General features: G+C 41.2%; 1 protein-coding gene across 1 annotated transcript; it reads right to left on the reverse strand.

Moving 5' to 3' along the window:
- Positions 1 to 1,128: 1,128 nt before the first annotated feature.
- On the reverse strand, positions 1,129 to 12,718 carry ak6 (adenylate kinase 6). The gene is made up of 6 exons (XM_046386092.1): positions 12,582 to 12,718; positions 12,425 to 12,499; positions 9,594 to 9,686; positions 9,313 to 9,371; positions 5,065 to 5,210; positions 1,129 to 3,472 (listed from the first exon to the last, which is right to left on the reverse strand). Exons 2-6 carry the CDS (start codon positions 12,459 to 12,461, stop codon positions 3,283 to 3,285), a joined length of 525 nt encoding a protein of 174 aa, XP_046242048.1. The 5' UTR covers positions 12,462 to 12,499; positions 12,582 to 12,718; the 3' UTR covers positions 1,129 to 3,282.
- Positions 12,719 to 12,804: the final 86 nt, after the last annotated feature.

Consider the following 12,804-nt stretch of genomic DNA (forward strand, 5'->3'; position numbering starts at 1 on the left):
CATGGCAGGTGCACCGTCTGTAATAATCCCAGTGACTTTATTCCACTGCAGTTTGAGGTCATCTACGGTGGAACAAACAGAAGCAAATAAATCTGTCCCTCTTGTTTGGTCCTTCAGACTCTGGAGATCCAGAAGCTCTTCACTCACGTTCATGTCATTGTCCACTCCTCTCAAAAAAATCAGTAACTGAGCGGTGTCGGATGCATCCGTGCTTTCATCGCAGGCTAACGAAAAAAAGTCAAACTCAGTTCCTTTTGCTTCTAATTGTCTCTTAATATCTAATGAAACATCTTCAATTCTCCGTACCACAGTGTTACGAGCCAGGCAAATATTGGCAAAGTCTTGCTTCTTCGCAGGACAAATTTTCTCGACCATTTTCATTATACAGTCTTTAATAAATTCACCCTCAGTGAATGGTTTGCAGTGCTTGGCAATCAGCGTCGCCACCTCGTAGCTCGCCTTTGTAGCATTTTCATTTGACTCGCGGGCTCTTGTGAAAAAGCGCTGCTGTGCCGTTAAAACAGCTTCCAGTTGCTTCACCTTTTCACCGCGTTGGTTTCCAGTTAGCTTGTCGTAGTTAGCATGTTTCGTCTGTAGTGCCTCTTGATATTGTATTCCTTGAAAACAGCCACAGTCTCTTGGCAAATTAGGCAGACGCAGTTGTTTCGGATTTCGGTGAAAAAATACTCCAATTTCCACTTGTCCTGGAAGTGGCGGCCCTCACAGTCAACTTTCCTTTTTCTAGTTACAGTCGCCATGTCAGAAATGGGTCGGGCTAAATTTTAGCGTTTTAGCCACTAAAACGATCACGCAAGACCAAGGGTCAAGGCGGCCAGGGTGCGGCCAAAGGGCTACTGTCATCTTCTGGTGAAATGGTGAAATAACTTTTTTCGTACACATTTATTTTATACTGCTGTCAACATTACTGGCGGGCCACATATTATTAATTTTATGACAGAGGCCGCTGGCCGGTAAAAATTTGATCACAGGCCGCAACTGGCCCCCGGGCCGGACTTTGGACATGCGTGGTTTAATAGGTCTATACCTTATAATGCTACAGTGGAATTTACTTTATTTCTAAAGTGCCAAATCACAACAGTTATTGCATGACAATCCAAACAGGGCAGGTCTAGACCATACTCTTTAATATACAGAGACCCAACAGTCACCCATTAGTAAGCTACCAGTAACATACAACAACCAGAAGCGAGATAACATAATACCTCACCACATCAGCATGTCCAAACAAAATCAATTCAAAATTGAAGTGGTAAAAAATCTTGGGGGTTACACAGATTAATGTAGCAATATACAGCATACAATTTGAGACACATTATATGACAAATGGGGACTAGGACAACTGCTTGCTTTGTCCAGGTAATCTAGTGATGGGGAAAGTAATTCTTTGTGACTAACAAAAGGTTTAAGGCCATGATTTTCCCCTTGGAGATAAACAAAGGAATTGTGATTTTATTGGTGGTGGCATTTGGTTTGTCTTTGATAGCACATGCATTGCATAATTTCCTGTTATAACATAGTATAAATATTTAATGCATACCTTCTGCAGAAAAGGTAAAGATTTGAAGGTAGTAAGTGCACAGTTAGTGTGCAGTATGGAATTTGGGCTTGAGTTAGTAGAACTTATACTATTGTCGGCCTGTAAGCTAGGCGGTTAGGTTTGACAGGCTTTACACATATGTAGTAGTGCACCAGGGTGACCAAATAAGGATATTTTCCTCGGTGCCTTCCCACTGCTCCTCCAGGAACTAGTCATATTTGACAGCAAGTGGTTATCTCTCTCGCCCTTAAAAAACTCCTGATACAAGGTACATACCAATTCCCTTATATTGCGCTGACATTTCCCTCACCAAAATAAGAGCTTTGAAATGGTGTACAAGATGGTGAATTAAAAATACTTCCCACTGAAGTGAGGATTGAGGAGCCAGGAAATATCAAATAAAGGAAGTGAGATGTACCCACAGTGTTTTCTGTCCTAACAATCCTAATGCTACTTATCCTTAATATATGATTTAATCAGCAGAGATATTCATGACATTAAATGGTATTCATAATTACGATCTTGCTTTATTAACCAGTTTGAAACATGTAAAGATTTGAAACATTTTAATTTTTAAAGAGAGCAAAACTGTAAGACATGGCTTTATCTCATCCCAGTCTTTATTGCTGCAGGGCTCTTTTTGCTTGCCTCAATCAAAGACCTTGGAAAGCAGAACTAAAACCTCAGCTGCTCATTTTTGACTACAGCTAAGCGATGGGATCACATCACACCTGTCTACCCCCTACACTGCCTAGACATGTTGCTCACTTGCTTGAGATCTGCTTAGTTGAATCAATGTCCCCTTTTAAATTTATTTTTCAAATCACAGTCAGCTCATTTTACTTCCCATCATTCAATCACATTTTTTGCCCAATGTTTAGCATACTGTTTTTATTTCCTATTATGTTATAAACTATTTATAAGCGGGGTGCAATGTCACTTGTATTACTACCGCCTTGTGTACTTGACCGTAACGTTATCAACACCACTTTCTCAGATAGTAACACAAGTGACATTACGCATTCCTTATTTTTGTCACGCATGTGTACCTATGTACCAGCTATGCGCACCCCTGTTTATAATATTTAGAGAAGTTATCTATAAATAAATCTATCTCCAATATAAGAAGAAGAGAATATGGTTTCCCAGCAGTCAAGTCATGCAATGAAAAACTAGAGGAATGTAAAATGGGTCACTAAAAGTAATTATATTGTGAACAAATCACCAGTTTTCATAATGGCAAAATCTACAAAAATAAATGCAAAACTAGGTAGAATTTCTTTTTAAACATAATTGCTATGCAGCTGCAAGTCAGGACTGGCAATAGTGAGGATGGAGGAGTTAGACAAATAAGAAATTGAAGGTCCATCAGCAGAACTGACTGAACCAAAATCATCTTTTTCATCATGAAGTCATGTCACACTGACCACTCCTCAGGTGAGATTTTGGATGTTTGAAGATGCCCTTTTTACTCATTGACTGCAATAGTTTACAGAAGGGTAGAATTTTTTTTTTTTAGATAAAATACTGAAATTTATAACACTTCATCGAACAGTTTTACATTTTAGACCACTGTGGCAGAACACAATCAGGTCTCATGAGCCCAAAATGTCAGTTAAGGTAGATGAGCATAGGGCTGGATCTTTGTATAAGAGCAGCCCAAATTACCCAAATAACTTCACTGACAGTCCTGCCCATGAAGGCCAGAAGACAGAGTTCGGCTTCTAGTTATGGTCCTTCATCCACTGCTCAGTCCACTGCACTATCTGCTCCAAGTTTTGCTCCAGGTCCTCAGGAGTGTTGCTGGGCAGCTGGTGGACAATCTCCTCACTATATGCCTCCATGGCTTCCTCAAAGATAGTCTGGAAGATTTCACACTGCACATTGTCCTGGAGCTTCTTTCCTGTGTAACCTCTGTCAGTCAAACAGAAGTCAGGAGGAGGGAGACAGAAGCATAGGAACAACGTTACTCGTGACTGATTCTCTCCTTATACTGAAGCTAATTGATAATTAGATTTATCACAAAGGTTGCATGCGGCTCTTTCATCCCTCTTCTGTGGCTCCCGTGGCTAAGAGAGGGCGAGCATATTTTGGGGAAAAAATGATGCGAATAAATAACGGACACTCAAATTAAATTGATTTCATTCTATTTATTCAGGGTTTGTTTTCGTTGTAATAGTTATTTCTTTGGAGATTGAGGCGCTCTTGTGACATTAATGTAAAATTTGTTTTAATATTTTGTCGATCAAAACATCTGCCAGGTCCTGTTTGTGACACCTGTTGCCGCCAAGTGACTTATTGTGGCCCCGGTAAGGTAGCAAAGGACAAATCTAAGAAGAGAAAACATTTTTTAAATTTTATTTTATATATATTTTAGGGCTGTGCAATTTAATGCATTATGACAACAACAATTATTTTATCACGCTGTTGGTTTAATTATGATAATTATTTTTAAAGTCCGTTGCTCACTAGTTATCCAACCATTGCTCACTAATCAAACTGCGTTAATGCGCGATAAAATAAAAAATAATAATTGTCTGCGTTAATTAATTAACGTGCTCCTTGCCCAGCCCTAATGCATTAATGCGTTAACGGTGCCACAGCCCTAATAAATTTATTTATTATTTTATTTGAAAATAAATGTATAGGTGCTTTTCTCTCAAAGTAGCCTACAAAAGAATTACCGGTAGGTGTTTTGCGCTGTTAAAAATGGAAAAAATCCATCCATCCATTTTCTATACCGCTTATCCGTCAGGGTCGCGGGGGAGCTGGAGCCTATCCCAGCTGCCTACGGGCGAGAGGCGGGGTTCACCCTGGACTGGTCGCCAGTCAATCGCAGGGCCAACACACAAAGACAAACAACCACACACTCTCACACTCACACCTAGGGGCAATTTAGAGTAGCCAATTAACCTAATGTGCATGTTTTTGGGATTGTGGGAGGAAGCCGGAGTACCCGGAGAAAACCGGGTGCACGGTTTTCCCACGCGTGCAACATGCAAACTCCACATAGAAGGGCCCAGACCGGGATTCGAACCTGAAACCCTCTTGCTATGAGGCGACAGTGCTAACCACTGCACCACCGTGCCGCCCGCATGGAAAAAATCCTTTTGTCATTTTCTGTTTAAAGTTTATTAATTTCATAAAAGTAACATATTATAGTTCTCATATGTAAAGCATAAGTTAAAGGAAACTATATGTGGTGTTAATTTCAGTTTAGTGGTAAAATAGTTTTTGTGGCTCTGAGTGGGTTTTAATTTGGTGGGAAATGGGCCAAATGGCTCTTTTCATGCTAAAGGTTGCCTGGTCTAGTTGGTCTAGTCTTTATCTGCAACTGTGCACAAATACTGGTTTTAAACAGAATGAACAGAGTCAAGTGAAAGCTGCATGGCATTCCAATGTTGGTTTAGAATTTGAATGTAAATGTTAAGGAAAAAAAAGAAAACATAAAAAGCTTCAATATATTTAGTACAGCCCTGTTCAATGCACATGAGAAATGGAGTTACCTGCTCTCTAACCGTGTGTACAGCTGGGTGTTGTCAGTACGCAGGACAAAGACGATATGGAACCAGCGTTCGGGGAACAGGTCACAGCCATGATAGTCGACAATTACACCACCTTCAACCATCTTTTGATCCAGCTCATCCACCACCTGCAGAATCACAAGTCACAAGCTTTACATTTGACATACACCCAAACTAATTCAATCTGTAGTGATAATTTACTTCATATTGGTTCAACAATTTCAAATAAACAGAACTCAGCTCACAGAGAGAATAAGCTGCCCCTGCAATTCCCGATATTATGATGATAATCTATAAGGTATATAGAGTCAGTGGAAGAGCACATGAACGTAGCACCTCTTTCTTCACTTCTCTCCAAGATGTTTTATGTTTTATGGAAGCTTGTGGAGCACTCCAAAAAAAGACTTTAACTCCTTGAAAAACAAGGCTTGTACGATGAAACAAGTTCAACATACACAGGAATCTTTTAGACTTAGACTTGCTTTACTGTTGTTCAACAAACCCATCAATGATGCACATACTGAATGAAATGTTGCTTTGCTCACAGAAAGTCAGACATTAAATAATCTCTGTACAAAAATGAAGACACTGCAATTTGACAAATTGAAGATGAAGACACCGCAAATTCAGACTTAACAGACATCAACAGAGGGCTGTGCATCTACTCTAACAACAGGTGGTATACAAACGCTGCAGTGACTGAGATACAGGCCTTTCTATTGGCTGGGTGAGTTCACTGTTGTTTTTGTCATGGCTGTGTACATTCAACCCAGTGCTAATACTAATGTAGCACCGAACATTTTTTTAGAGCAGCCCTTGGTAAATCCAGCTCTGATCCTGCATCCTGATGGGATTTTTACTGTGGCAGGGGGCTTTAGCCATAGAAATCCTAAGACTGTCCACCCTAAATTCTACCAGCATGTAACACTCCTCAGTCCTGACCCTCAGCACTGGGGCCTCCCAGGGTTCTGTGTTGAGTCCTGTGCTTTACAACTTCACAACTAAACCCATGACTGCACACCAACACACAAAAGCAACACTATTATTAAGTTTGCAGACGACACTACTGTAGTGGGACTGATAAACAATAACAATGAAGCCATCAACAGAGATGAAGTCCAAAAACTAACTGCATGGTGCTCAAATAACAATCTGACACTCAAGCCTTCCAAAACAACAGAGCTGGTGATAGACTTCTGGAGGAAGATGGAGGATCCTGCCACCCTCTACATCAAAGGAGTCATGGTGGAGAGGATCAGTGACTTCAAATTCTGTACATCTCTCAGGATCTCACATGGACTATTAACACCACTGCCCCTGTGAAAAATAGCACAGCAGCGACTGCACTACTTACAGTCACTGAGAAAATCTGTCTCAGAAAGTATTATTACTCCAATTTTGGTGTGGTTCAAAGGCTGCACCATGGTTGACAAAAAGGCTCTGGAGAGAGTTATAAAGTCAGCACAGGGCATTATAAACTCAATCATAATTCATTTGACAGACTTATTGTTATCCTTTCACATCCGACCTGGAAAACAGTGCAGTTACAGTATACCACGCTCCCGGTCCAAAATCTTTTTCTTTACTCTGAATTCTAAGAGTTTCTATCAGGGTTTAGTCCTGAAAACAAATAAAGTAATTATTGTGGGTTATTCAAATATTCATGTGGACAATAACAATGATAGGCCTTGTACAGCATTTATCTCTTTATCGGTTTCTGTCAGTGTGTACATAAACCGAATCATTGTTTTAATAACACTCTCAACCTTGATCTGACATATGGCATTGAAACTGAACAATTAATAGCCTTTCCACAAAATCCTACTTGATCTGACCGTTGTTTAATAACTTTTGAATTTCTATTACCTGACTACAAGTCACGAGAAAAAAAAATCCTATACTGGACTTTTTGTGGACAGTGCTGCAAGCTCACTGAGAGCAACACTTGACTCTATTGCCCCCCTGAAAAAGAAAACAATAAAGCAAAAGAGATTAGCGCATTGGTACAACCCTGAGATTCGTGAATTAAAGCAAAATACACAAAAACTCAAAAGGAAATGACGTTTCACCAAACTAGAAGAATTTCACCTGATCTGGTACCAGTGTCTCAAATCATAAAGAAAGGCCCTATGGAATACCACAGCAGCCTATTACTCAGTGTTAACTGAGGAAAATTAGAACGATGTGATGGTCTGGTTTTTTGTTGCTTTTCTGTTGTTTCCCCTCCCCTTTTGAGTTTCAGGTTGTGACGGGAGGCAGGGATGGTCTCTGACTGATATCACACACCTGCAGCAATCACCCTGGCTCTACTTAAACCTGGTCTGACTTCACCACTCTGCCAGATGATTGAACATTGAGACCTGTGTGTGCGCGCCCTGCCTGTTAGCCTGCCTCCTGCTTTCACTGCCGAGTTATTGTCTAAGAAACCTTTGAACTTGTCTTTGGAATTAAAACATAAAACTGAACCAGTCTTTGGTCTCCTGCAGTCTATGGTCCAAACCTCAGCCGTGACAAACGACCCCAGGTTTCTCTTCAGCACTGTTGCCAGACTGACAGAGTCATGGTACCATTGAGCCATGTATTCCTGTAAGCCTTAGGAGTAATGATTTTATGACCTTTTTTAATGATAAAATTTGATTAATTGGAGACAAAATTCAAGACCTATCCCAACTAAGCTGCTCAAAGAAGTTTTACCCCTACTTAGTACTTCCCTACTAGACATGATAAATCTGTCTCTAATAACAGGCTATGTACCACACTCCTGTAATCAAATCTCTCCTTAAAAAGCCTACTCTTGATCCAGAGGTTTTGGGCAACCATAGACTGAAATCTAACCTCCCCTTTCTCTCTAAGATCCTGGAGAAAGCACTTGATAATCAGCTATGTGACTTCCTAGATAATAATAGTTTATTTGAGGATTTCCAGTCTGCTTTTAGAGCTCATCACAACATAAAGTCGGCACTGGTCAAAGTCAATCAGATGAAGGTCTTCTGTATTTGTGTTGTTAGACCTCAGTGCTGCATTTGACACTGTTGACCATTATATTTTATGAGACAGACTGGAAAACTGCATTAGCATTAAAGGGACTGCACTGAGCTGGATTCAGTCTTATTTATCAGACAGAACTCAGTTCGTTCATGTTAATGATGAATGAGGTTCTGTGCTCGGACAAGTATTATTCACCCTATATAAGCTCCTCATTGGTGACATTATTAGGAAAAACATACATTTCATTGTTACGCAGATGACACACAATTATATTTATCAATGAAACCAGATGAAGTCAATCAGCTAACCAAACATCAGGCACACCTTAAAAACACACCTGGATGCCTTGCAATTTTCTACTTCTAAACTCAAAACTGAACTTATTGTGCTGGGAACTACATATCTTAGAAACAAATTATCTAGTGATATAGCTACCTTGGATGGCATTACCTTGGCGTCTAGTTGCACCAAAAAAAAAACAAAAAACTGGGAGTTATCATTGATCAGGAAATGTCATTTAACTCACACACAGGTCAAAATTCAAGAACAGTCTTTTCTACAGGAACCCATCTCCCCACTCTGGGGGTAACAAGGTACTTGCAGAGGAGCTGAACAGCTTCTACTGCTGGTTTTCACACCCATCATCCACCCCATCCACAACACTCAACCTCTGTGCCACCCCTGACCTTCCCCCCCCTCACCATTCTCAACAGCACAATGTCTACTGTGGACTCCTTTAAGTTCCTGGGAACCACAATTGTCCAAGATCTCAAGTGGAAGTCCCACATAGACCTCATCAGGGAAAAGGCCCAGCAGAGGCTGTAATTTCTGCAACAGCTGAAGAAGTTCAACCTGCCTCAGGAGCTGCTGACCATCTTTTAAACCTCCATCATCCAGTCTGTTCTCTGCACTTCGACCACTGTCTGGTTTGGATCGGCCACCAAACAGGACAGGAACATACTGCAAAGGCTAATCAGGTCTGCAGAAAAAAATCATCGGGGCTGACCTGTCCTCCATTCAGGACTTATACCAGTCCAGGGTCAAAAAAGGGCAGGAAGCATCACTGCAGACCCCTCACACCCTGCACACAAACCTGCTCAAGAGCAGGTTATGTTTGTGAAGCATAAGTTACCATGGTGGTGTACCCCAATAAGAAGGGAAAAACTTTCGTAAAACTGAAAACCCAGGGTTAACCCCAAAGTCACTTTGCTAAGCACAATTCCTCCTTGTACTACAACTCACCCTGTCTTCATCCAAGATTGGGCACTGGTACTCTTCATCAAAGCCATCATAAAGTTGCCCTGGGTAGGAGAGAATATTAAAACAGCTTCAGGAGGACTCAAAATCTTCAAGAGCCATTATTTACATACCAATCTAAATGATTCAGTAAAGTTGAGAGCACAGCAGCACAAGGACGATGGACAATAAAGATTTCCTTTTGTGATTCAACAGAGGGATGAACTATGTTCCATGCTCTGGAAATTTCAATCAGGCATGTTGTGAAAGTTGGTTTAAGTTTTTACCTTCCTGGGCCAGGTCTCCTATGTTAATATAGGTCAGGCCTGTCCTCTGGGCCAGCTCCTTGCCTAAAGTAGTCTTTCCGACACCTGGGGTTCCTAGAGGAGAGGATTAACAATGAAATTTCTTCAAAAATGACAAGACAAAATATTAAAAAAAATAACCAATAAGTAAGTGAGAATCATTGAACATCTCTTTACAATTCAACATTCTGCTGAAGAACCTAGGTTTCTGACATTCATGTGGATATTGACATGTACAACTGACCTTAACATTGCTGATATTCACTTGACCTAGAGGTAGCTCTGATGCTGTGGATAATCTATATATATTCCTGATACTCAGTGTTGCACAATTTAAAACTGAAAAAATGTATCTTACTACATAATCTAGTATGATCTTATAAGGTTGTTGAGCAGGACCAATGACTCTGGAGTGAAGATGCTAAAATTTTTGTTTCACTCATATGGCATTTAGAGCCATTTGGCGTAAGGTTAGAAATGCAGTAACACTTTCCCTTTGCATGCTTCTTCAAACTGGGAATGATCAGCTGGGTGATGCTGTTTTAGGTGTTTGATTATGTTTGTTGTTCTGAATGTTTTCGCGGTAGTCACCCATGGATTACTTTGGCTTTACATGTATTACAACTTGCGAGCTTAGTATCTTCTTCACTCACACAGAGGAACTTACTTATAACACACTTAGTGTGGAGCGGTGGTGTTATTGTCTGCGGTGTATGACATGGCGTATGTCTTATCAGAGATATGGGAGACGCACCAGACGGCCAGGCACAAATCAGGAAATGAATACAAAAAAATATGTGGAATGACTGGAATACTGGTTAGGGTATCGGACCCGTAACCGGTGGGTCGCTGGTTCGATTCCCTGTACCGGTGTCCATGGCTGAGGTACCCTTGAGCAAGGTACCTAACCCCCACTGCTCCCCGGGCGCTGCACGCGGTCGCCCACTGCCCCGGGTTTGCTGTGTGTGTGTGCACGTCACTTGGGTGGGTTAAATGCAGAGCACGAATTTCGTTGGACTGAGTTCCCTCCAATGACAAAATATGTCACTTTCTTCTAGTGCAGTCCACCAATGGTCATCCCAACTGACTCAAGGCTGTAATTAAAGCAAAAGGTGGTTCCTCAAAATGCTGAAACAAGGGGTGATCCTTTAACTGTCTTAGTAATTCTGTTTTATTTTTTTCTTCTGAACTGCTGCTGTTATACCCTTCACTTTGATGTTTTAAATTGCTGGAATACTGCTGGAAAAAATATTTTTGTGTTTGCCTTCATTTCAAGCTGCAAGAGGGTGATTCTTTTCTATCCCACTATATACTGTCAAGTGCAACAGCTTGATCCAGGATGTTGTGGTGAAAGATGAAAGATGAAAGTGACATATTTTGTCATTGGAGGGAACTCACTCCAACGAAATTCGTGCTCTGCATTTAATCCACCCAAGTGACGTGCACACACACACACAGCAAACCCGGGGCAGTGGGCGACCGCGTGCAGCGCCCGGGGAGAAGTGGGGGTTGAGACCAACAGACAGAACTCATTTCTTTGTTATTTAAACCATTCTTGCTGTGTGGCGGGACACATTATCCTTCTGAAAGTGGCAACTGCCATCAGGGAATACCGTCTGCATGAAGGGATGTATATGGAAAGCAATAGGTAGGTGGTATGTGTCAAAGCAACACCCACATGAATAGCAGAACCCATTGTTTCCCAGCAGAACATTACCTGAAGCACCACACTGCCTCTGCCAGCTAGCCTTCCTGTAGTGCATTCTGGTACCATGTCTTCCCCAGCTAAGCAACGCACACGGCCATCCACACGACAGAAAGGAAAATATGACTGATCACAAAAGGCCACCTTCTTTCATGACTGCGTGGTCAAGTTTTGAGATTCACGTGCCCATTGCAGGTGGACACAGGTCAGCATGGACACACTAACCAAGCTGTGGCTATGCAGTCTGATACAAGCTGTGCCTATGCAGTCTGATACACAACAAACTTCCAAGCATTGTATGTTCTGACACTTTTCTGTTGGAACTAGCATTAACTTTTTCAGAAATCTGAGCTACTGTAGTTACTCTAGTGGATTGGACAACACAGGCCAGTCTTCGCTCCCCACCTACGTTAGTGAGCCCTGGTTGCCCATGACCCTGTTGCCGTTTCACCAAGTTTCCTTCCATGTCCTGCTTTTGGTAGGCTCGGACCAGATCAGGAACATCCACAAGAGCTGCAGTTTTTATAGATGCTCTGATCCAGTCATCTAGCCATCACAATTTGGCCCTTGTCAAAGTTGCTAAAATTCTTAAACTTGGCCATTTTTTTCTGCTTCCAACACATCAACTTCAGTGACCAAATGTTCACTTGCTCCACCCACATATTCCACCCACTTCCAGGTGCTACTGTAACTAAAAAATCAATGCTAATCACTTCACCTGTCAGTTTTCAAAATGTTATGGACGGCTGGTGCACATACCGTACCACACAGGTCTACTGGATGTTTTACCGTCACTGTATACGACGTGTATGTCTAAAAATAGGAACAGGAAGTTGGAAAAACAAAATACAAAAACGCGAATGATCTGATCGCTAATTGTGATGCAAATCAAATTGACTTGAATATGTCATTAAAAACATATCTTCGGCTCAAACTGGTAAGTCACTGAAGTTATAATAATAATTCATAACATCATTTCTGACATGTAAAGTCACTGACCAAATGCAACTCTCATATGATTTTATCAGCTGCAACTTCTTTTTTTAGAGGGGTATAATAATTTGTGTTGAAGGTATCTGCTAAAAGACACCGTAGAAGTTAATATTACCTGTTAAAAGAATGTTTGGTCGCTTGCTCATCTTCATAGTTCGCTGCCGGTCAACACGTGTTTTGCTGCAACAACCTGAAAGACAGAATCATCCTCTTGTATGTTCGTGCTATTCTAGAGACAATTTAATGTCCACGCTAAATGTCAAGAAACAAACCTAAAACACGGAAGCAGACAAAATGGTCAACGTCCGTCTTCTCAGCTAGCCCAAATTTGTGAGCTACACAGCTTCCACAAAACAAATCATGCACTGCAAAAAAGCGTGGATTCACATCAGTTTTACGTCATTGAACATTCGTTTTGCGGCACTCTGAAATGCCGATTGGCTATTAGTCTTTGCCGTCGTTGGTTGGATCAGTTAGGTTTAGACACGAGGGGTG

This window comes from Scatophagus argus, chromosome 4 (assembly GCF_020382885.2).
Source record: "Scatophagus argus isolate fScaArg1 chromosome 4, fScaArg1.pri, whole genome shotgun sequence".
NCBI classification, from domain to species: domain Eukaryota; kingdom Metazoa; phylum Chordata; class Actinopteri; family Scatophagidae; genus Scatophagus; species Scatophagus argus.

What these genes read in the sequence shown, in the direction of transcription:
- ak6 (XM_046386092.1), bottom strand. Translation starts at nt 12,461, where the DNA reads ATGAAGATGAGCAAGCGACCAAACATTCTTTTAACAG. An exon ending in ACCAAACATTCTTTTAACAG is followed by an intron (nt 9,687 to 12,424) that starts GTAATATTAACT and finishes CCTCTCCTCTAG; the next exon opens with GAACCCCAGGTGTCGGAAAG. An exon ending in AGGAGACCTGGCCCAGGAAG is followed by an intron (nt 9,372 to 9,593) that starts GTAAAAACTTAA and finishes TCTCCTACCCAG; the next exon opens with GGCAACTTTATGATGGCTTT.